This window comes from Festucalex cinctus, chromosome 5, assembly GCF_051991245.1.
Source record: "Festucalex cinctus isolate MCC-2025b chromosome 5, RoL_Fcin_1.0, whole genome shotgun sequence".
Lineage (NCBI taxonomy): Eukaryota > Metazoa > Chordata > Actinopteri > Syngnathiformes > Syngnathidae > Festucalex > Festucalex cinctus.
Window position 1 is genome coordinate 13,959,385 of NC_135415.1, and position 25,732 is coordinate 13,985,116.

General features: G+C 39.7%; 1 protein-coding gene across 21 annotated transcripts in view; it reads right to left on the reverse strand.

Annotated features, from left to right (window-relative positions):
* The window catches only part of camk2b1 (calcium/calmodulin-dependent protein kinase (CaM kinase) II beta 1), a 57,514-nt gene that overhangs the window by 17,496 nt on the left and 14,286 nt on the right, over positions 1-25,732 (reverse strand). For 2 of the 21 annotated variants that reach the window (XM_077521729.1, XM_077521726.1), the window contains exons 7-15: positions 24,459-24,561; positions 23,052-23,135; positions 22,865-22,959; positions 20,547-20,669; positions 20,387-20,470; positions 19,591-19,633; positions 16,532-16,627; positions 10,123-10,160; positions 901-966 (exon numbers count right to left, since the gene is read on the reverse strand). In XM_077521729.1, the coding sequence (XP_077377855.1) occupies positions 901-966; positions 10,123-10,160; positions 16,532-16,627; positions 19,591-19,633; positions 20,387-20,470; positions 20,547-20,669; positions 22,865-22,959; positions 23,052-23,135; positions 24,459-24,561 (732 nt within the window). Of the gene's footprint in view, positions 1-900; positions 967-5,607; positions 5,641-10,122; positions 10,161-16,531; positions 16,628-19,590; positions 19,634-20,386; positions 20,471-20,546; positions 20,670-22,864; positions 22,960-23,051; positions 23,136-24,458; positions 24,562-25,732 lie in introns of all 21 variants that reach the window. The other 19 variants (XM_077521730.1, XM_077521728.1, XM_077521741.1 and 16 more) reach the window with 12 other exon arrangements.

Below are 25,732 nucleotides of genomic sequence, written 5' to 3' on the forward strand. Positions count from 1 at the left end.
AATTAACTGACGATTAATCGCACATTTTATATCTCAATTTACAACAAAATGTACAATTTTTCCCCCTAATTTAAATGTGGTTTTATTTTTTATTCATTGATAAAGTAATTTCATAACATTTCAATTAAAAAAAAAAAAGTACTGTACTGTTAAAAACAAAAAAAAACAAAAAAAACAAAACAAGTGTGACTGATTTGTGTTGGTCATTTTTCTGTCACTACAATGGCATTAATGCATTTGTAAGTCAATGGTGACAGCTCAGCATTTGTTTTTTATTTTATTTGTTTTTTTATTTTTATTTTGGGAGCTACCTAATTGAAGAACATGAAGTAACCCAATCCCCACAAATATATGCATTGTTAATGTATTTATTTTCCAAATAAGGGGCGGTCGTTAATTGAGCGTTAAAAGACAGTACCGTTAAAGTCACTTTACGAGATATTAACACGATAAATTTGACACCCTTAGTTGAAAGCAATTGCTACAAAGTCAAATGACTTTTTTATTTTTTTATTTTAATAGATTTGATGGCTTTATTTCAGCCACTTAGTGTTAAAGTTTCACACAATGTAAGTGCGACATTTTGGATTGCAATGCTGGTGACATTTTTCAACGGGACGACATCTCTAAACAACTCTCACAAATCAAACCCCTGCCATGTGCACGTTTGCACATTTGTGAGTGTGCGTGGTAAACAACTGCACCTGCTGAGCGTGGGCCAGACAAATAATATAACGCACAAACAGTGGGACAAAGGGCGTTAAACACAACACACACGCACTATGTCAAGAGAGCGGGCGAGAGAGGCGGCGGGTGGTCACACACACACGCACACACACAAAGGAGTCGGGGGTCCGAGAGGAGGTGCGGGAGGGAGGTGTTGGTTAGGAGGTTAAATACCAGAGCAGGTGAAGGGATGTTTCCTTTGGGGCTGGTGACTATGCTGTTTTTGCTGTTTGTCTGAGGCTGTGCAAGGAGGAGAGCAGAGGGAGGAGATACAACACCAAGAGTTAACAAGGAAAGTGTGTGCGGAAGCGCGCGTGCGAGTGCGAGACTTTCACGTGTTCAGCTAACCTCATTGGAACCATAATTTCGCATCTTATGATTTAATAGCAACTATCAAAACAACGATGTAATGTAAAAAAAATAAAAAAAAATACTCGAGAACAGAGGTTCTCAACTTTTTTTCAGTGATGTATCTTAAATGCATGTTAACTCATTGACTGGCAGCCATTTTCACTGAAGCAACCCCCTTCGCTCCCGACTTGTTTTACTGGATTTGGACTGATTTTGCAAGGCCCACAGAATATTGTGTAAGAGTGCTATAAACATGGAACCTATTAACACATTCACTGCCAGCCCAGCAAAGAATGTAATCATTTGACGTCTTTTTCCGTCAATGGCAGTGAATGAGTTAAAAGATAGATTCGAGTCTCTTCTTTCACCAGGAAAAAATGTATATTTCTATCTGTTTCCGTTTTGCAGCAATTAGCATTAGAATATAGCTAAGTTTCATCATTATTCACAAATCTGTTTAGAAATGTGGGGTAACAACTTGTTTTCATCATGGCCGTGGTTGATCTCTTATATTCTGTTGCCACCTACAGGCCGTTTTTGTAATAACTACCATTGCTTTAAGCGTTCTCTTCAGTTCAGAGGCTGCATCAAAGCCTTCTGTATGCTCTAGCTTAAAAAAACAAAAACAAATGTATAAATACGTTTTTGGGACCATGGCAATATTTAAAATAGAACGTTTTTATAAGTTTTTGGGAGTAAATGAGTTCAAAACACTTTTTGCTTCAATTCAATGGTTATTGTGCTGTTCCTTCTGGTGTGCACGCCTTGACCACCTGGGGGCAATATGATACAGACATAAGGATACATATCGACGCCTGCTTGAAATAATCGCCTAAGTCATTTTTACAGATTTTTCAGCAAACACTAACAATTTAACCATTTGCATCATGAGGCAATGATTTGGGCAAAAATAATATTTGTTTTATTTATTTATTTATTTATTTATTTATTTATTTTACTTCAGCTATTATTTTAAGAGGGTGATGTTATGGACCCAGTCAAAATTAATAATGTGTTGGAAAACTTCATTATCAAGCATAAACATTCCTCTTAGCTATACAGAAGAGAAATGGAAAAAAAATATAAACCTAACCCTGAAAACAAATTAAACAGCTCTGCCCACATTAGTGACGACATCATTACGCTGTTGTTTTCTTCAATTCTGCCCACTTCACATGCACACAACGACGCATCTTAATAAATATTCCTCCATCAAACGCTGCTTTGAAGCCGTGGCCCGGTCACTTGATTACAATCACATCTGCATATGAATGCTTTAAAACAGCTGATCCCTCCTTGTAAAAGAGGAGCATTGTTAAAACAACAAATGATAGAAACTGTATGCGTGTGTAAGGAGAGGAAACAACGAAAGAGTAGAAGAAGTGACGTGTATATACGAGAGGACATCAGGGACATAATTCAGGATTACCTCTCATACACATAACAGAGTAATAAAATATATATTTCAGGATATTAACTTTTTGACTGCTAAACGCCATCCAAAAAACAACCCCGACAGTGCCATCTGATTTTGAGCATTGTTCACTCATCTTTCAAGGCAAACAGAATATTGTGCACTATGACTACATAAATATGGTGGATACCATATGAAAGATTGGATTCCATTCTTTCATTCGAAAAAAAAAGTACATTTTTACCTTATTCATTCTTTAGTAATCACCATTTGAAAATAATTTGAATGACACAAGCGAAAATAGAAAAAGATGAGGAGAAAACGAGCTTTTTTGTGAAAAGATACACAACAGTGACTTTGTGACAATAATATTTTTGTTTAGTGACGCTCTGTGAATTAGAGTGATCAAAGCCTTTGATCATTCACGTTATTCTTGAAAATGTTCTATTTCATCAGATTTGCCATGTTACAATGCTGCCATCTACTGGCCATAGTTTGTGGGTGTTTTTGATTTCACAGTTCCATTGACCAGGCAGCGCTCCACAAGACGTTGTACTGCTCATTGGTTTAAAAAAAAATAAAAAATAAATAAATAAATAAAAAATTAAAAAAATTAAAAAAATTAAAGAAAAAAAGACGTAGTTGACGACAAATAACGTTTATGGCGGCATTCATTAGGATTTGAGCATACGTCATTAAACGTTTTTGGCGGTCAAACAGTTAAATGAGAGCATCTTTGGCTGAGAGTGTACTGCATATGTGTGAGGATAGCGTTAGTAACCTAAGTAAGTCAAGTGTAATGTGCAAGTTTTACAGCAGTGCGTGAAATCGTATTTGCAAGCGTGTTTCAGTAGTGCATGAGAGAGGTCATCCTGAATTACAGAATATGCCCCTGATGGTTCCGTATCCATTTATATCACAACACACAAACACACATAAAAAGGTACAAACACAACACATACAACAAACATGCATGTTTAAATAACAGTCGTCACGCTTAAGTGGTCATGGAGGAATTATGAACAATTTTCATGGTGGTCGTTGTTTGATTTCCAAGGTGGGAGCGGAAAGTAAAGCGCCGGCAGATGAGCGGAAGGAAAAGAAATGGGAAGAATTAAAGCAAGCATGTTGTGGCAAAAGACAAAGCAAGCCGGCATCAAATCACCTTCACGTTCACTGAAGTCACGTAGTCATCTTTTAGGGCTGGGTATCGATTCAGATTTCCAAAATCAATTCAGAAGGGCCCGATTCGATTCGATTTACGATTCACATTGATTTTGGATTCAGCTAAGGATTTCATGCAGTACCAATTTTCCGTTTACATGGAAGACATTCCAAGAAGTACCAATGCTGCAAAAATAGTAGAAACTTCTTTCTGTTACTTGGTGCATTAGTAAAAATATGAATATTTACATTTATAATTGATTCCAATAGTTACATTAATCATATTTCATGTATGTTTTATTGAACATGACCTGTATCAAAACCATAAATAACTAGACTAAGTGCAATTTCTGGAAAAATTGCATGGGAATGGTGAAAGCTGAATGCTAATAGCTGAATGCTAAAATTTGAATGCATGTGGAATGCTTATGAAGCCAATTGAGATAAATTATGAAATTTTAACCTCCTGGTTACTGGACAATGTGCTTTACCAACTGTGCCACCGAGCAGTATCAGACACCTGGTAATGATGATAAGTTGTATGTATGGAAGTGGGCGTGGGAAGTGCTACCTTGATGTTAGTTAAAAAATTTGATGTTAATTTGTGCAAATACTGTAAGTAATGTGGAATCAGACGATATATACCCCGGGAGGCATTAATTTTGTAAGCTAGTTGAAATTTGAACAATGTAAATTGGAAGTATTGTGTGGGAGTTGTTAGGTGGCAAAAAAGTGTGGAGAATAAAAATCACAACAACACATGTGGGAATGCTTCAGGATTCCCAAAATAATTGAAATCAATTACAGCCACAAGCTATATAAATAAAGTGGAAAAAAAAAATCACACATTTACATTCCTGTGGCAGATTTTATACTAAGGTTCCAGTTTAGGAATAATTGTCAATACAAATTTGCATTTTTAGGGTTGGAACACCCATAAGGGCGTGAAAACCAAATAAAAAGAGAGGGTGAGGAGAGTATTTTTTTCAGCGTGCCGTATTGAATTGTATCCTTGCGAGCTTTGAACTGAGTGTCTTCTCTCCTTTTTGTGTCGTGTTTAATGAATGGCAAACAGGTAAACCTGACATCCAGTGATTAATAAATAAATAAATAAATGACTAACTGTATTATAAGAGACACAGCCATAGTACATAATTATGCATCTACATTTTTTTTTTTTTTATGTCCAATTCTTACCTTACTTCTTTTGGGGGGTATTTGGCACATTAATTTACGGGGCGAAAAAAAAGGTGTATTAAAAATATTGATTTATGGTTTTATGAATCGATATTGGGCTATGAAAAGGAATATCGCTTTCAATATATCGATAGTTTAGACCCAGCCCTTATGTTTATACATTTATGTACATAATAGTTAAAAGTCCATCCATCAATAATTGTTTCACCAATCGTCAAGAAAATGGTTGAACAAGTCACAACGGAACACACAAAAATGCCTCAACAGGCTTGTGCTCTAAATAAAAAAAGTCAGTCTGTCATTTTGGTTTTGATTAGTGTCCATTTTGGGCGTATTCCAAAGCTCATATTTTCAATGAACAAGTCCATAACACCAGTTTTGCCAATCAACATGAAATTGGGTGATCATGTCTACTATCATAACAGGACGCATGTAAAAAAATAAAAAAATAAATAAATAATTCAGGCCCGGAATTGAAAACGGAGTTGACCATTTTATTTTATGGCATCCATTTTGGTCATAACAGTGTTTATTTGCAGTTTTCATTTCATGTGTTTTTTATGTTTTTAGCTTATATTCTGGTTTTATTTTATATTTCTGTTCCTATGCTGTGAGAGAGGACAGTGTAACATATGTCAACTTATCAGTATGGTTGATCTTTTTGTATGACTTGTGAAGGAGACTTGATTTCCGCTATAAAAGCAAAGAAGAGGTGGGGAAGAAAAAAAAAAACGGAGCATAAACAGCATGCTCACCATATACTGCACAGTCGAGCTGGACTTGCGTTTCTGTCCTCGGCCCAAACGATGGATGGATGATGGATGGATGGATGGATGGATGGATGGATGGATGGATTTTTTGACCAATGGATGGTAGTGAAAAAAAAAAAGCAGGGGAGGGAAGGAAATATAAAGTAACCCATGAAATGGCAGCGAGAACAAAAGAGAGCACTTCTCAACCCAAAAGGAAGGAGACAGAATGAAGCTTCAACCGCCTCCGAAGACAAAAAACAACAACATTTTGACGTGTCAATACAAAATGGAAGCTAAAGTCACGAAGAGGCGGAGTAAAGGGAAAAGCAAATTTGGGAAGTTCCATGAAACATTCATGGAAGAAGTTTGGAAGAATGAAGGAAGAAAAGAAAAGAAAAAGAAAAAGGATGGTAGCATGAAAAGGAGCCTGTTGCTAGGCAACCATTGCATCTATTTTTGGTGTCTGAGTTTCCAGGGTCCAGACTGGCAGCTATTCCTGGAAGCCTGGTCGCATTCGACACACACAGACACACGCACACACGCACATGTGGGGAAGTGTGGAGGTGTTGGTGGGAGAATGGGGGGGGGGGGGGGGGGGGGGTCAAAAGCAGATGGGGTCTACAGGAAAAGGATGAAGACGAAGAAGTTGACAGATGGTGACGCGACGTTTTAATAATGCTGGCGATCAAACATAATGGAGGTGCTGACATCAATTCACACATTCACACGCACACACAGTCACATAACGCATGTGATGTAATCCCCAGCATATTCGCCATTCATGAATTAAACTTTTCGTATTACATTTACGCCCCCCTACACACACACATCTCTCTTTTCCTTTAGAAAGTGACATTTTAAGGAAAATATAACACAAAAATTTAATCCTCCGCATATTCTTATTCATGATTATTTACAAATTTACCTACTACTTTTTTCCATGAGCATATACCGCCCCCCCACCCCCCACCCAAACACACACAACTCACCAACAGTATCTGCAGTATTTTTTTGTACTCTTAAACACCTTAAAGCCCAATTCACACTGGCTGCGGAACGGACGGCGCTAGGATAGAACACATTCAAGTCTGCGTGTCAGTTCACACCAGCTGCGGTGCGGAATGACTGTGGCGATGCGGAAGGTTTCCGCAAGAGTTCTATTCTTCCGGACGCTTCATGCGGAATTTGAAGAAATCGGGCGTCTCGCATCAAGGTAAATCCGGTCCGGGCTTGGTGTTCTGGTGTTCCGCCTCTTCCCCCGGTGCTTCCTCCTCTGGTTCCCCCCTCCCGCCGCTGTGCTCCTTTCGCACGGCTGGAGGTGGGGTGGGCACGTCTTCCCTCTCTGCGCTGCTGCCCGGTGCCGGTTTCCGGGGGTGGGGGGGGGCTCGCGGGGGGCGGGGTTCGCGGGGGGTTGGCGGTCGTCGGGGGGGTGGTGGCTTGTTTGGGGGGGGGGGGAGGTATGGGTGGGGGGGGGGTGTCGGGGTGTGTTCGGGGGTTTGGGGGCCGGGGGTGGCGGGGCCTGGGTCGTGGCGGGTGGCGGGTTTGGGTGGGGTGTGGGGGGGTCGTGGGGGGGATGGGGGCTGGGGACCGGTGGGGCGCTGTGGGGACCCGCCGGGCCTCGTTCTGCGGCCTTGGGCTCGGGGGTGTGGGCCGGGGCTGGGGCGGGGGTGTTCCGGGCGTCTGGGTGTCCGCTCGGGTGGCGTGGGGGTGGCCTTGGTGCTGCCTCGGCCTGGGGATTCCGGGGGAGGGGGGGCGGTGCTCGCTTTGCTGGACCGCGGTTGACGGCTTCTTTCTTTGGTGGTGGTCCTTATGCATGCCAGATCCATCGCACCAGCATCTACTGAAACTCAAACAGAATTTGCCTCTCCCTCCCACAGACCCTTGAATCGGTGGGTGCTGGTGTCTGTGGATCTCCCTTTGCTTTATCTATCCTTCCCTCCTTCCTCTCTTTAGTTTTTCCTCTGGTCACTTGAGATCTCAATTTATTGGAAGTTTGAGGTTTCTGGGGTTGGCATAAGACTCTGGTTTTGTAACCACGCAGGAGGGGTTTGGTTGGTGCTGGATTTCACTTTGATGGATTGGATGTACTGGCTTCTATGGATCTCACTCTGCCTCATCGATCCTTCCCTCCTTCCTCTCTTTAGTTTTTCCTCTGGTCTCTTGAGATCTCTCTAATTTGTTGGAATTTAGAGACTTCCGGGGTTGGCGTAAGACTTTGATTTTGTAACCATGGGGAAGGCAGGAAGTGTTTGGTCGGTGCTGGATTTCACTTTGATTTATCTTTCTTTTCTCTTTATTTTTTCCTGACCTTTTCTCTGGTCTGCTGACCATTTGAACCTCACGACTCTGGCAAGATTCTGAAGTACCTGGTTAAGGCGAAGGGTAATGGGATATTTATAAGGTTTTAGGTGAATTAATGAGTATAAATTTATACGTATTTGCACGTGCACGCACGCAAACGCACGCACGCAAACGCACACACACATACACACAAAAAAAAAAAAAAAAAAAAAAAAAAAAAGAGCAATGATGATAAGACGTTGAATCGGTAAGACTACCAAATGAACAATTCTGAGCTCTTTTCAAAAAAAATAAAATAAAATAAAAAGGTAAATCCGGTCTATTTCGAAATAAAACCGTTTGCGAACTCGTTTTTTTGGGAGGGAAGCTAGCTAGCTATATAGCATGACACGAGTCAGACATTTAAGACAAAAAAATGAGCTCAGAATAGATAAACATGACAAAATAACACTATTTAAACACAAAACGTACTTACCCATGGTAAAAGTACCAGAAATAATGTCCAAAAAGCATATCGACGAGACAACAGGCAAGCGTATACACGGTATATACACGGTTGTTGGGTGAACTCAACTCTCCAGTGTGAACCCCGCGTGATTTTGTTGTCTGTCGGGAGCAGATTTCCGGACACGCAACGCACGCGGTGTGAATTACAGTCCTTGCAGAAGCCTTGCGGAAGCCGTACGGAAAACGCACCACGTCCTTTCCGCAGCCAGTGTGAATTGGGCTTAAGAAATATAAGTAAGATACCGCCCAAGCCCTGTCTAATGCTGCATTCACACCAAATCCGAAAAGGCGATCTCGAACGCTTCCTTCGCGAGCGTTTTTTCGGAATGACTGCCGCTCCTTCGTGCTTTCCTGCACACTGGAGCGGAGGAGGTCAACAACGATCGTAGAGCACTTTAGCGAGTCAACAAAAAGTGAGCACCACTGACTACTTCCACTTCTTTCCTGGGACTATACAGCTGTGGCACCATTTTCTCCTTTTTTGATGTAAGTGATAGCACTTTCACTTTTTTAGTGGCAATCTGGCGGCTGGCAGTTGCGCTAAAAATAGCTTTGGCATGGATGATTAACACTGCTGCTACATCGGTACAGTTCAAAAGCAAGTACTTACCGACACTTGTATGCTACTTCTTTGCTCACCATTCTGTCCCGGCTGGCCGTGTTGTTGCGCTCGGGTTGACAAGAGAGAGGACGCTGTGTGTGACGTAGCCGGTACTCAAAGCCGAATGGCTAAATGCGAAAGAAGTTCAATTTTTTTTTAACTTTGGCAAATATGCAAATGTCCGGATTTTCGTCACGAATGTGCGGATTTTCGCTGCTGCGTACCACGTCCCAGAGCGCCAAACGCATCCTCCGTGCAGCCCCACGCACTTTCGTTTCGGTGCGCGCGAAGTCCATTGACTACAATTCAAACACGCCGCCGAAACGCCTCCCCCCGCTTTTGGTGTGAATGCAGGTAGAAGGGACTCGACACACGGGAGGCGACATCGCTCGCTCTCCATTCATTTCCTACGGAAGCAAGGCGACAAGGCGAAAATCGCCTCCCTCCCTCCCCCTTGGCGACACGAGACATTCGTGCATGTTAAAAATCGCGCATGTTACACATAGACGTGAGCGCGTAGGTCCACGACGCGAAAGTTGAAACGTTCAACTTTTGCCGCGTCGCCGCGGCCGTCGCTGAGGCTTCAACCAATCAGCGAAGGTTTCATTGATGAGCCAACGATCGCAGGGCATGCTAGACAGTGTGATACACGGCAAAATAGAGGAACTAATTTTAGCAGTGTCCGACTACCCGGTTTTGTGTTTCTTTCTAGTTGAACGTCCGTTTACAATGATTCTCTCCAATTTAATTGCCAATCAAATCTATTGTCAATCTGCCCTAGAGGATGACGCCAGTCGCTGCGACCTTGTCGCTTCCCGTGTGTGGAGACCCGGCGACGAGGTACGTATTTCGCTGTCGCAATCTAGTGAATGCAATAACACTACCACTGGTGTGTCGAGTCCTGCCTAATTCGGAAAGTAGTACAGTAGCAGTATCCAGGAAGTATCTTGAAGCGATACATTATTCGCAACATGGCTTTGTCCAAGTCCCTGTGAAATAGCGGGGGATTACCAATAAAAAAAGGACAAAACGACACAAAGATGAAGGCGTCGAAAGCAGTCAAAGGAGAGAAAAAAAAAAGAAGTCAAAAGCGAGTGGAGACCTCTTACCTTGACGTCAGCCTTCTTGTTCAGCAAAGTCTTGGCTGCTGCAAGGACAAAACAACGCGGAGAAGGTGAGCCAACAGGCGAACGCCATCAAAAACAGACACCATGCAACAACTTTGTAGCACAGAGTGCATATAGTTTCAATTGGATAATATGAAGGAGTTCGTCTTTGAAGGACCCCCTATAACATTTATAGAATGACCCTAAAATAGCCACTTATGGCAGACTTCCTGTGTCTTTTTGGACATAAGTTCTTGAGACTTTCTTGTGGGTCTACTCATAGTAGACATGCTTACAAAAATTCAAGTTGCCAAGCAGAACTGGCTTAGGGGGCTGAACTTTCCAAATGGTGTAATTGAAGAACCCCAAAATGACCCAAATGAGGTTAAAACTCACACCAAAACCAAAATGGCATACTTCCTGTGTCTTTTTTGGACATAGGTTCTTGAGACTTCTTTGTGGGTCTACTCATGGTTGGCATGCCTACCAAATTTGAAGTTGCCAAGTGGACCTGGCTTAGGGGGCTGAATTTTCCAAATAATTGAAGAACCCCAAAATGACCCAAATGAGGCAAAAACTCACACCAAAACTAAAATCCTTCCTGTGTCTGTTCCAGTTCTTCAGACTTTTTTGTCTACTCATGTTAGCCATGTTTCCAAATTTCATGTTGCAAAACTTGCTTTGGGCTGTTGAATTTTTAAAACATTCTGGTTAGAAAAACTTCCCAGAACTCTGGAAACGAAGAAAATGAGCACAAAACGGCCGTTTCAGACCAACATGGCAGACCACCAGTGCGTTTCTAAGCATGGCTTCTTGAGACCTTTTTGTGGGTCTACTCATGACAGACCAGATTTCCTGCTGTTAAGTGATAACTAAAACTGTCTCTCTGGTCGTCATTTTTAAATGAGCTTATTTCCTGTGACCTTTTTACTTTTTGTTTCTTTTTTCTGAGTTCTGAGTGCATTTTCAAGTCCAATCAAACACAATCACGTCAGCAGCAGTCGGCCATGTTACATAAAAGCCTGCTATTTATAATACTCTATTTTTTTTCTCTCCTTGCCTCTTACATATATTAATTTACAACCTAGAAGCTATTCAAATCTTTCATAAAAAAAAAAAGAGGCTTCAATTGATCTATGAATAGAAAGGGGGAACAGACAGAGACAGATTCCACCATCCCATTCAAATAAAGTTGGAAAAATATTTTTTTCATTTTCCCCACAGTCAATCAAGTGAATCAAATTAAGAAATACATCATTCAGCCTCCAGGACAAAAAAAAAAAAAAAAAGTCATTTTATTATTTATTACAAACCTTCATAATGAATTTAAACAGTGAATCTGATTTTAGAGTTTGCAATTGTCTGCTTCCAACTTGGGGGACAAAAGTATTCAGAGTACTTCACGTTCTCATTGTCATACGTAAATGTGATTTCTTCAGTGTTTTTGCATACACGCTTCAATTACTTCATTCTATTTAATTACATTATTGTATGTTTTTAAAAATGCTATTTTCCTTATTTAAAAAAAAAATCACATTATTTTTGCTGTTTTGGGGGGTTAGTGGAATAAATTAATGGCATTTCTATTCACTTTGATGGGAAAAGATGATTTGACATGTGACTCTTACAAACATGACGACAGAATGAATTAAACTCGGCTCTCAAGGCATCGCTGTATACTGAAATAGTGATGATCCGCTCTCAACTTAAAAATGGATTTGTTGGCCTGTTTATTAACTCATTCCCTCCCGGCCATTTTCCACTGAAGCAACCCCCCTTCATTCGCGGCTCTTTTGCTGGATTTTGACTGATTTTGCAAGGCCCACAGAATATTGCGTTCTTTTGCTCTAAAAACATGAAACCTACCAAAAGAAAGAGAGTCTCTTCTTTCATCAGGGAAAAAAAGGATTTATCAATTTTTACAAATCTGTTTAGAATTGTGGGGAAACAGCTTGTTTTCATCATGGTCCTGGCTGATCTCTTATACTCCGCTTCCACCTGCTGTCCGTTTTTGTAATTACTACCCTTTTTTCACTCGTTCACTGCATCAAAGCCTTCTGCATGCTGTAGCATTATATCTATCTATCTATCTATCTATCTATATATATATCTATATATATATATATATATATATATATCTATATATATATATATATATATATATATATATATATATATATATATATATATATATATATATATATATATATATATAAAGAACAAGTAAATACTTCTTTGGGACACAAATCATTTAAAATAGAACGTATTTATATGTTTTGGTGAGTTAATGATCACAGGCCAATTGGATCATCTGCCAGTGGAAGAGCATGTAATTGTTCTTCCTGTCACGATATGTTGCCAGCAATTTTGCAAAGATAGATGAACAACGAAACATTATTTGTAGTAAATAAAACCATTTTCGGACCAATGAAGTGAAATTTGATCATTTATCATGCCACAGTGTTTGGTAATCGCTGCCTTAACCTAAGAGGGAGGAAGAATATTAAGAGTGCCGTCTTGTATATTCCAAGGCCGCTCCAAGACACAAGCTGTAAAAAAAACAAAAAGAATGCAGCCCAGGTGGGGGATCGGGGGAAGCCAGGGATTTCTCCTTACCTTTGCACAAATTACACATGAAGCAAGAAGAAAGACAGGAGGAAGAGATTAAAAAAAAAAAAAATCTCATTAGTTCAGCATGCGCACCACTCGAGGCGAGGGTGGGCGTGGATCAGGAGGCGGGGGATCCACATGTGTATAAAAGCGCAGGGGTAAAAGGGGAAACTTTTCTAGGCCACACGTCTGAGTCGACGCCGCTTGTATTTGCGAGTGTGAATATGCAAGACGGTGGCTCCCGGTGAGCCTGATAGGGGGAGGCAGACCGCTATAAATGTTTGATTGGAGCTCAAAGAGGAGAGGGGGGGGGGGGGGGGGGGCCTGTGTAGAGGGTCCCAACGGAGATTCGCGGAAACAAGGACACAGTCACCACTTTGGTGCGCTGGACCGTCATATGCAAGGCAACTTGTTTACACTGGCGGCTCCTTTTTTGACTCCAAAACAGATATGACGACGTCTGAGCCATTTAACTGCTATGTCGTAAAACGACTAACTAAGGCCCGATCGATATGCATTTTTTTAGGCCAATATCGATTATTGGGAGAAAAAAATACCGATTACCGATTAATCTGCCGATTATTTAAAAATATTTATAATGTATAAAATTAACCCCTTCCCCAATTCCTTTTCAATGGGTGCCACTTAGGCGCAAACTTTCGCTATAAAGATTCTCTGCTTTGAATGACAAGTCCATATAAAAACAAAAATTCATGAAGTATACAAGGTTAATGTATAGATTTATGTGTCAATAATAAAACCATTCTTACTTGTTTACAGCTGTTGTAAAGCATTGACCATTTCTTTTATATATTTTTATCTTGTGTTATTTTCGCAAGTCTTGGGACTGACAATCACATCCTACAATGCGTTGTTAAAATATTACGGTATTTTGTATTTATTTTATATTACGCGAATACGCAAGTATTTAGCTGATTAATCGTGATAAATCAAAATTAAAAAGTGTGATTAATCAGATTAAAAATTTTAATCGTTTGACAGCACTAATTTAAATATACAGTGGATGTAATTCTTAACGTTGTGTATTTAGCTTTACAGTTAACTCCAACTGCAGTGTCATTAAACAGCTTAAAGGACACTTAGGGATAACAGAATAATCAGAATAACATAAGCTACACACTTGCTAGATGATAATGCTACGCAAGCAAAATGGTGCATTCAGCGTACTTTCACAGCGCCGGAAAGTTCGGTTTTCTCTAATAACATTTTAAGGGGAAAATAATCAGCCATTTGGCCCAATTGCCCGATTGTTTTGGCCGATGTTTGAAGGCCAATGGTGGCCGATTAATCGGCCTATCTAGTAATCCCTACTACTAACAACTTTAAAATAAAATAGGTTACGTTTTGATGACATGGGGTATCAGAGAAAGGAAGTCAAGACGTACGATGCGAAGTGTATCATTTATTTGTTATCTTAATAAGATCCAGCCCAGCCTCGCATCTTCATCAGTGCAGACATGCACCACCAATCCCGTTACAGACCCTCCCCACCATCACCATCATCACCATCATCATCATCATCATCATGCCCCCAACACCCCACTCCATGCAGCATTCACCCCCACAGCTCCCAGGAATTTCCATCCTTAAAACCAGCGTCCTTTTGTAAAGCCGGAGGAAAGCGAGAAAGAGAGAAGGAATAATGATGGAGTGAGAGAAGAAGAGAGGAAACGATGTTGGTGATAGAATATAAATTAGAAGAGGATGGAGGGAGGAGAAAATAGAGGAGGAAGAGGAGGCACTCTGCATGGTTGCAAGCCATGCTGTGAGGCAAGTGTAATAATGTAAGATGATGGTGATGATGATGATGATGATGATGATGAAGGTGAGGTTTTTTTTTAGCACACATGAAGTCAAGTGATGATACATAGCTCGGCCTTCCATCCAAAGCAGTTTGGTGTGGTACGCTTGAAATGTAGCATTTCCATTATCTGAAAATTTTAAGACCCGAGTGACTGATTTGAGCAGAAATAAATCAATTTAATCTGATTAGACTTTCACATTATTTCAACACGCGTCTATTGGTGAAAAAGTACAGCTAACACACTCAGCAGCACCTTCTGGGGAAAAAAATAATAATTGAATCTGCCATTTTGGGCCAATTCTGGAGTTTATATTCTGGCGCACTCGTCTCTGCCACCTAATGTGGGCGGAGCTTGGCATCGAATGGTCAAGGGTGCATGCGAAAAAAATGTTGACGATTAACTGTCAAAGTCACACATTAGAGTTTGTGTGTGTGTACATATATATATATATATATATATATATATATATATATATAATTACATTTTAATAAAATAAATGTATATAGCATATATTAAAATAATTAGAATAATAAATAGGAGAGTATTTAAAAAAATCTATTTCAAACTACATTTGTTTAAAGGGATCGTTCGGATTTTTTAACATGAATCTCAATTTGATTCTCACCTCCCGTGTGTGCGATCAGCACTGACTTACCCGACAGCGTTCTGTGACACCAGTTCTGGTCCGGCGTTGGACGAGAGGAAAATAGTCCAGCAAGCTGGCTGGGGTCTCGGAAATAAAGCGTTTTTCTTCTAAAAACTATTTGTTTTCAAAAGCGTGATACATTTCCATCACAATACTCTTTCCTGAATAAAGTCAGACGCCATTACCGCCAGCCACTACTTTTCTGTTCGTTCGTATCACTGAGCGGCGCTCTGTAGAGCGCTAACCGACGCACTGCAGCCAGCTAGCTGATACTTCCGCCTTCGAAAAGGCAAACAACTTCCAGCGGAAGGATCAGCTGGTAGCAGTGCGTCAATTCGCTGTCTACAGGGCGCCGCGCAGTGATACGAACGAACAGAAAAGTAGTGGCTGGCGGTAATGGCGTCTAACTTTTTTCAGGAAAGGAGTATTGTGATGGAAATGTATCACGCTTTTGAAAACAAATAGTTTTTAGAAGAAAAACGCTTTATTTCCGACACCCCAGCCAGCTTGCTGGACTATTTTCCTCTCGTCCAACGCCGGACCAGAACGCGTGTCACAGAACGCTGTCAGGGGTAAGTCAGTGCTGATCGCACACACGGGAGGTGAGGATGAAATTGAGATTCATGTTAAAAAAGCCGAACGATCCCTTTAAGAAAAACAAAATAAAAATTAAATAATAAATTCAATTATAATTAAATAATATATTTTTAAATGATGTTAAAGTAAAAATCTGGTCCACAAAAAGTATACGAATTTATCCCCCTCCCAAAAAAAAATCTAAATCTTAATGCTTTCAAAAACAAAACTAAATTAAATATAATACAATATAAATTATCTCAAAGTACAATATAAAAAACAAGATATAATAACAGCAAATTGATAATCATTTAAATTTATATTAATAGAAAATAATAAAATGAGTATATATTTTTAATTAACTTGAATAAAGCTCAAATTAAATTAAATGCTAATTAAATTATAAATACATAAACCATGAAAAAAATTTTAAATGATTTTTTCTTTATTATATAGCATTTAACATGTGTGATGGCTAGGAATGGTAACTTAAAACGTCCTCACATGTTAATAAAGGTTTGCTATTATTTGCCATTATTTCGTATGGAGGTATAAAAATTGTACGCAAGATGGAAGGCCGGCTAAAGATGCAAATGCAGAGGTCGACATGGTCAGCCAACATGCTCTGAGCTCCCATGCTGAGATAGAGCGGGGTGGGGAGCGGGGGGGGGTAAAAAATTCAAAAGACAAAAAGAGTTAAAGGGGGCGGGGGCAAGGAGGCGGCATGCCCACGGGTCGTGCCGCCGTGCGCTACCTTGTTCCACCAGCCCCGCGGCGGTACCCACTGTGGTACCCGCGGTGACCGACACCGGAACCACGGAGGCCGGAGCGGTGGTCTGCCTGCTGCCCACTGTCCATACCCGAACACGAACGCACAGGTGGGAAAGAGAGAATTACGTGGCGAGGACGGAAATGAGCGTGACAGGACAGTGGGAGGGCAAAGAGAGTTGAACGTCCAATCACAAAGCGGGCGACAAACGTTTGAGTGAGACACAAGACGACGAAGTCTGTCAGGTCAAAATTGTCAGAGAGAGAGAGAGAGAGAGAGAGAGAGAGAGAGAGAGAGACGTTTCTGGCATGTTACGGATCAAACCAGTAACAGACTCTCAAACTTTCCATTTTTTTGCACTGGCAGTTTGAAACGAATCAATAAAAGGGATGGAATTCTGATTTATTAACAAAATAGTCCATTATTAAAAGAATTGTTTAGTTGCACCTCTAACATATGCTGGCCATTGATATAATATGACAATTTCAGTGATTATTTCAGTTAGCATCTTCATATTTTTATTATTTAAGACAGATATTATTTCTGTGTAGTCAAGTTTTTTTTCATGTAAATAAACCGCGTGGAAATGATCATATTGAATCTCCAAAAGCAATAAGACTGCTGGCTCTGTGAAGCCGGGAGACTTGCCAATATATTAGGCACGCTTAATAAAAACATGGAAGGAAGTGGAAATTGTGTCTCAAAATTGGGGGTTTGTGTAACACATAACACAATAATGAGCTCAGGGAAGCTGTTGCGTAAATGTGTCATATTTTCCAGAAAGGATGTTTCAAGGAAACACTATGGAAAAGTAACTTTTTAATGGCTTGTATGAAAAATTTTGAGTCTAGGAGAGATTTTTATTTATTTAGTTTTTCCCAAGGACCCTCTCACAATTATATGCCAATAGTAGTTAAAAGGTGAAGATGCAAGATTCCTATTTTGGAAGTGTTTTGTGGAATTAAAAAAAAAAAAAAAAAGCATTGTTCATTCTCCATCTCTCTCTCTCTCTTTCTTTCTCTCTGTCTCTGAATCTGAGCCATCTGACAATTATGATGTCAAGACACTTCCACAGGAAGGCAAAGAGAAATGTGGTCGAGAGCGAAGAAGAAGAAGAAGAAGAAGAAGAAGAAGACAGGCAGAGAGGCAGAAGTAGCACACAGACAACCCAAACCCGGACAACTACTGGGTCTTATTTTGGGAATACTTGGCGGTTATAAACCATAGCAGTTGACCATAATCCCCATTTGACAAAAAATACAACAATGTGATAACTCCATTTTGTCTTCTATCACAGATACAGTATCTCACACTTTTCTTATATTTGTCATGAGGTGCCATATTAAACTTCCTATCACGAGTATGAAAAAGTGTGACAGAAATAACGATAAATTTAACACCTAAGTATTTACCCCAGGGACCCTGTCATAAAAAATGACTAATTGGAAATTTCCATTGAAGGGTCAAGTCACTTTTGTTGCCAGTGCTTTAGACATAAATGGCTTTGTGTTGAGTAATTTTGTCTGGACATTGAATTGACAGTTACAAAAGCAGAACGGTGACTACAGTGGAACCTTGGTTTTCATACGCTCGAGTTTCCGTACAATTCGTTTTTTGGTGAATAAATCTTGACTTATTTATTTTCCGGAATTGATGCGTGTTAAGCATTCCATAAGTTGCATAAAAAGGGTTCAACGTGTGGCGAGTATTCCAAAATGCAAGCTTTTATTTACAAAGCAAACGTTGACAACCCAACCCTCCCGGTCTGCTCGGCAACATCAGCGTAACACAATCTATCAAAAGTCAGACCTTCAAAATAAAAGCTTCCAATATACTGAAACATGGTGACTTATTCAGATCGCATCAAGAGTCTTAAATACCAGTTTTAACAGTTTCCTGCATGGAAAAACAGTTGTGGGAATGCCACATGTTGTGATTTTTATTCTCCACAATTTTTGCCGCGTAACAACTCCCACATAATACTTCCAATTTACGCCATTTAAATTTCAACTAGCTTCAAAAATTGACGCCGCCTGGGGTATACATCATCGGATTCCACATTACTTACAGTTTTGCACAATTTAACTTTTGATATCAACTTTCCCCTGTTCATTTTCAATGGGATAGACATTGAACTATTTCTAAGTGTCACTTGCCACGCACACTTCCATACATATAACTTAAAATCATTACCAGGTGTCTGATACTGCTTGGTGGAACAGTTGGTAAAGTGCATTGTCCAGTAACCAAGAGGTTATAATTTCGGAAAATATCTCACAATTTACGTCATAAGCATTCCACATTAATTTAAATCTTAGCATTCCGCTATTAGCATTCAGCATTCCCACACAATTTCTCCAGAAATTGCACTTAGTCTAGTTCTCGATAAAATGTCTGTTTTGTTAATAATTTTGAGTGTTTGTAACTGAGTCATTGGATTTATATTATTTTATACTGAATTGGTTCTCTTACAAGTTTGGTTTTCGTCACACTTTCTGGAACAAAATGAACCATAAAAACTGAGGTTACACTGCACTTTAAATTGAAGTGGCGTTTCTTCAGTACTTGTCCCATTCAATTTTTTGTGAGATACTGTATATCCACACAAATATGAGACAGAAGTCAGAGCCATTCAAGCAAGCTGCGAAAATGAAGGTTACAGGAGGCAAAATTCCAAGTCAATGGGATATTCATTCACAATTTAACAGCGATAAAATGTTGCAAACAAGACGTTTTTTTTCCCCTCCATCTGTGTGGGAAAGAGTCACCGGAAACTGTTTGGCACAAACATATCAGCTGACATGAAAAAAAACCCAAACACACAGCACACGTGCGCCAATGGAAGCTTGCCGAGGAGCATGCCGATATTTTGCCATCGCCCATTCCGAGCGACAATATTGAGGCAAGCGGGTGGGATTGTCCTCCAAAATGGTGACATGATCCTCTCAAAGCCAAAGTGTAATCTGCTGTCTCTTTTCGTACAAGTCGAGCTCATGCACAGCTCTCTACAAGTGGTGACTCACTCATGCGAGGTGGAGACTTACCAGAGAAATTCCGAGAGACCAGCATGGTGGTGAGGATGGCTCCCTGCAGAGGAAAACAACATAAAAAAAAAATAAAAAAAAGTTCAGGGAGAGCTGCAGTTACACTTGATAATTATTAAAAACTGATATGAATTAAAATAAATAAAAAAAACTAAAAATTGAAATAAAAAATATTTAAAAAAAATAGTAACTATTAATTATTTATTATTATTAATTATTAATTAATTGAACTAAAACTTCGAAATGAGGAAAAGATGGAAGAGGATTAGGGCCAGTGAAGAGAGAAAAAAAAAGTTTGGCAGGATTCTTACTTTATTCTCATAATTCTAACTTTAAAGTGAGAATTCGGACTTTAATATCAGAATCCTCACTTTAAAGACATTAAAGTGAGAATTCTGACTTTAATCTCAGAATTCTTAGTTTAAAGTCAGAATTATCACTTTAAAGTGAGAATCGCAGAATTCTGACTTCAAATTCTGAGAATAAAGTCCGAATTATCACTTTAAAGTCAGAATTCTGACTTTAAAGTCACAATTTAACTTTATAGTCAGAATTCTGAGAATAAAGTCAGAATTTAACTTTTAAGCCAGAATTCTGAGACTAAAGTGAGAATTCTGAGAATAAAGTCAGAATTTAACTTTTAAGTCTGAATTCTGAGAAGAAAGTGAGAATCCTGACAAAAATGTTTTCTCTCTTCACTGGCCCTAATCCTCTTCCGCAGAAGATGCACCAACTCATTCAGTTCACTCTTGTTTGTGGCATGGCACGAAGAGGAATAATTAACTGCGGACCGAACCTTGAGTTTCCTCCGAGCGTTGAACTTCTTCAGGCACTCCACCGTCTCCTGTCTGTGCATCATGGAAGCCACTGTGGAGCGTTGCTATAAAATGCACAAGTGCACAATTACATACCAGGCGTGGCTCGATCTACAGTCCACATATGCATGTGACACTTACGCAAACCCATGGGTGCTTGAGGGCCTCCTGGGCGGTGATCCTCTTGGCTGGGTTGATGGTCAGCATCTGGTTGATCAGGTTCTTAGCCTCTGGGGTAACTGTATCCCACTCTGGAGAAGGGAACTAAAAGGCCACAGAAAGCACATCAATGTGTATCATTTTACATCAACTTGGTGATGTTTTTTTTTTGTTTTTTTTTTTTTTTTTAGCAACAGAGGAAGTGATCTCATGTTAAGTAACGTGTCTGGGTTCAGGTTAGAAGTCTGTACGTAATGCTACTCAAGTAGTTGGCACGCAGTAAAAAAAAAAAAAAAAAAAGTGGCCTGAGGGGGAGGCTTCCACCCCCTAAAATATGAATGAGAGCGCCGAGTTACGTAACGGCGGCCAAAAAAAGAAACAGCGGCACAGCTGGGAAGTGAGAAGGGAGAGGAAGCCAGACTGGAGGAAGTGAGTGGAAACATGAGAACATCAAAGTGGAGGAAACGGAGGAGAGGACATTTTGGAAAAAATAAACAAGCTTGAGCGAGGGATGATTTCATCAGCTTCCTACCAACCCACACCTATACTAAATTACCTACTGTATTTACCCATCCATCCGCTGTCCTATCTACCCATTGACCTAGCAACCCACTTACTTTCCTACTATATACTGTAAACACCACCTCCCTACTTACCCCTCTATACATCCACTTTCAAAGCTACCTACTTTCCTACCTACCAACTCACCTACCGGCTAGGGATGTAACGATATCCAAACATCCCGATTCGACATTATCACGATATGAAGGTCATGATATGATAATTATCACAATATTGTGGGGAGGTTGGCGATAGAAAAGAAGGTCACAATATTGTAAAAAAAAAATAAAAATAGCTCATACAACAACAACAAAAAACCACACACAATATTGTTTTTGTACATTACAGCAATGAAAGAAATAAAAAAAAAATACATATACATATTATATATATATATATATATACACACACATTGAGGCACTAATACAAGCATTACAATAAATTAATACAAAAATATTAATAACAATTAATAAATTAATTAATAATTATGTAAAATAAATAAGAAATTAATAAATACAATAAATTTAGTTCCTCCACATATCGACTCTGTTCACAAGCATATTCCGTTCCCCTTCATCTGACCATCCATTAGCTATCATGAATTTTAAACATAGAAGGGCCAAAACATGCCCTGTGAAAATTAAACTGCACTAAAAAACTAGCCACCAGAGGGTACTAGAACCGCACAAGTAGAAATCAACCTGACTTTTTTTTTTTTTTTTTTTTTTTTTTTAAACAGATGTGCTGCTTTTAATATTGTGACATGACGACGACGACGATATATTGTGGCAGTTTTAATATCACGATATTGCCATTATCGTTATATCCCTACTACTGGCATAGTTATTTACCCACCTACCAGGGTTAATATAGTTTGGGAATTTTCATTTTAGTTAGTTTTTATTTCGTTTTGCGTTTTCAGGGTGGTTCTGTTAGTTTTTATTAGATTTTGTTATATTAAAAAAAAAAAAGCTTAATTTTAATTTACTTTTAGTTAGTTTCAGCATTTGTTTTTTGTTAGTTTTTTTAAAAGTGTATTACTTGTGCGCAATATTTAATAAACACTATGGTAGAATGAAAATAATAACGCATTTCTTACCTCGCATAGCATTTCAGTTGAGTTAAATGAAAAAGCAGGCGAGCCGAACCATTGGAGTCAAAAGTCAAGCACGCAAAATTATCATCTGCAGGTGCTTTTATATTGGCTGCTGCTAGATGACGTCACTTCTGTGCCACACAGTTTCAAATGTCCTTATTCTGGTTAATATAAAAAATAAATATACTTCAAATCACATTTAAAATCATGCCCAAAGGCTCATGTATTAAATTAATTACCAAAGACTAAAATGAAGGACATTTTCGCTATAATTACATTTACTTTTAGGTAAACACTTTTTTTGTAAACATAAAATGTAGTTTCAGTTTTTGTTTATTAAAAAGCTTTTTCGATTTTATTTTATTTCATTAAAATCGGTTTTTGAATTTTAGTTTTAGTATTTTATTAACTACAATAACCTTGCCACCTATTTAGTGTCTACCTCCCTACCTACCTACCTGCCTACCAACCTAGATTTTTACCTACTATTCCCTACGACAGGATGCAAGAGAAGAAGCAGAGAAGATAAAAGCAAAGGCTAGAGAAATAAGACGAAGAAACATTACGGAAGCAAGGTGAGAGCAAATGAGAAAATGAACGGCGATGGAAGTCAAAGAAGAAGAAGCCGAGGTTGGGCTCTCACGTCATAGGCCCCGGCCTTGATCTGCTGGTACAACTTGTGCTGGTCTTCATCCCAGAAAGGAGGGTAACCCACCAGCAGGATGTACAGAATCACTCCTGGCGCGCATGCACACAAAAACACACTTTTGTTTCGATGTTGTGTCGACTTGTATGTAAAGCAGAGCGTGCTAATGTTAAGTCGAGCTCACCACAGGCCCAGATGTCCACAGGTTTGCCATATGCCTCCTTCCTCAGGACCTCGGGGGATAGGTAGCCTGGTGTGCCAGCAAAGCCTACAGAGAAGAACATCAAGGAAATAATTGCAGAAACGCCACGTGCAGTTTTTTGTCATGTTGAACTTGTCGCCCATTCAAAGCATGCAGCAACATTCCATACACGTATCTGTACCTCAAATGGTGCCTTGCAACTAAAATAAGTACATTGTTTTTCAGATTAGTTACTGCTGTTAAAATTTGTCCACCAGATGGCGCTATTTTCCCTACATTCAAAGGATGCAGCAACATTTCACACGGTTTGTGTCCCTACAAGCGTGCATTGCCACTGAAATGATAAGCAAGCTATTAATGTTAGCAAAGTTGTGTTTATACTTGTCCACCAGATGGCGCTATTTTTCCCACATTCAAAGCATGCAGCAACATTTCACACTGTTTCCCCACAAACGTGCATTGCAACTGAAATGATAAGCGAGTGATTAATGTGAGCAAAGTTGTGTTTATATTTGTACACCAGATGGCGCTATTTTGCCTCACATTCAAAGCATGCAGCAACATTTCACACTGTTTGTGTCCCCAAAAGGATGCATTGCAACTGAATTGATAAGCGAGCTATCAATGTTAGCAAAGTTGTGTTTATAGTTGTCTACCAGATGGCGCTATTTTTCCCACATTCAAAGCATGCAGCAACATTTCACTCTGTGTCCCCACAAGCCTGCATTGCAACTGAAATGGTAAGCGGGCGATTAATGTGAACCAAGTTGTGTTTATATTTGTCCACCAGATGGCGCTATTTTTCCCACATTCAAAGCATTTCATACTGTTTGTGTCCCCATTTATATTTGTCCGCCAGATGGCACCGTTTTTTTCTCTATTCAAAGCATGGAAACAACATTTTTCCAACATTTTTGATCTTTGTCAATGGTGCCTCACCTCTTAAATGTGTCGCTATTGATGTTAGACAATGGTGTTTTTATATTTGTCCAGTAGAAAGCGCTATGTATTTTCCATTCAAAGCATGCCGCAATATTCTGCACGCAATAAAATCCACCTCAGGGATGTTTTGGTACTTAAATAAATAAAAATTGTGTGCCACTATTGATTGAAATGGTGTGTTTATATTTGATTAACAGATGATGCAATTTCTTCACCAATCAAAGCATGCAGCAACATTTCACCCCGTTTACTGTCTCCTACATTGGTGCATTGCTACTTAAAGTCTGCTTTACTATTGCTCTTTTCGCTCCATTCAAAGCATGCAGCAACATTTCATACTGTTTATACTGTCACATAAGTGTGTTTCACTACTGAAATGATGTGTCCTAATTGCTGCTGTGTAATGGTGGATGTGTCTTTGGTATCTTTTCCATTTTGTATACCTACCAAACCAAGCCTGCTGGTCCCCCTGCACCTCGATGGCCAGGCCAAAGTCGGCCAGCTTCACCGCCGCGTTCTTGCATTTGCTGGCCAGGAGCAGGTTCTCTGGCTGCGGGGTTTGCACATGAACACATCAGACACAAAACACAAAGATGGATGCTATTTAAAGACATGACACATTTCGCTTCGTCCCACTAACCCCCCACCCCCCACCCCACCCCACCCACCTTCCCTACGCCTTCAGCCTGACGCGATGTGCCGTTGCTGTATAGGCTCAATCTCGGTGGCCCAGATAATGTAGCACGTCTCATTATTCCCTGTCAGAAGAGACTCTAATAATGGGCCTCTATCCCCACTTGGCCCCCGCTATTGTCTCTCTCTCTTGACATTGCTGTCTTTTTTTTTTTCCTTTTCGCCTCAACAAGAATAGGACCATCTCAAATGAGGGACTCTCAAAAGTCACATTTTAGCTCTGTTTGACTAATTTACCACAAAATCGTCACAGGGGAAGTGTTTATTTACTCCACATGGGGGGGAAAAGGGGGAGGGGGTATTTATTCAGTGGGTAGTACTACTTTAGGAACAATGCAAAAAGACTATTTACCTGCCTACGTAAGTGCAGCTGTTTTAGTTAGTATAGTCGCCTAATGTTAGAATTCCATAACGCAATATAATGGTAATTAATTAGAATAAGATTTAATTAGTTCATAAAAATTGACAAATACCGTATTTTCATGACTATAAGGCGCACCTAAAAGCCTTCAATTTTTTGAAAAGCTGACCATGTGCCTTATAATCCAGTGCGCCTTATATATGGATCAATATTGAGCCGCAACAGGTCTCGCTGTTAAGACGCTATCGGTGACCCTGCACGATCGGTGACGCGCATGCGCAGAAGATCCTGCCATCTTGGAGCGCTAGCTAATACTAATACTTTACCTCAGAGAAAATAATAAAACATCTGTTTATTCTTTTTGGGAGTGAATGGAGTTGTCAGAAAGCTGGTTTGTAATCTATTAATAAAGTTTGACTGACCTATCTGACTGTTTTGTTGACATTCCCTTTAACGCAGCACCATCTAATGGATGCATAATGTAACCCCAGCCTCTACTGTAGTGCCTTATATATGGAAAAAGTTTGAAAATATGTCATACATTGAAGGTGCACCTTATAATGAGGTGCGCCTTATAGTGCGGAAAATACGGTAAGTTAATTATTATTTTACTATCTAATTATTACAAATATAGATTTTTAACTCCTTATTTGCTTCAATTACATAC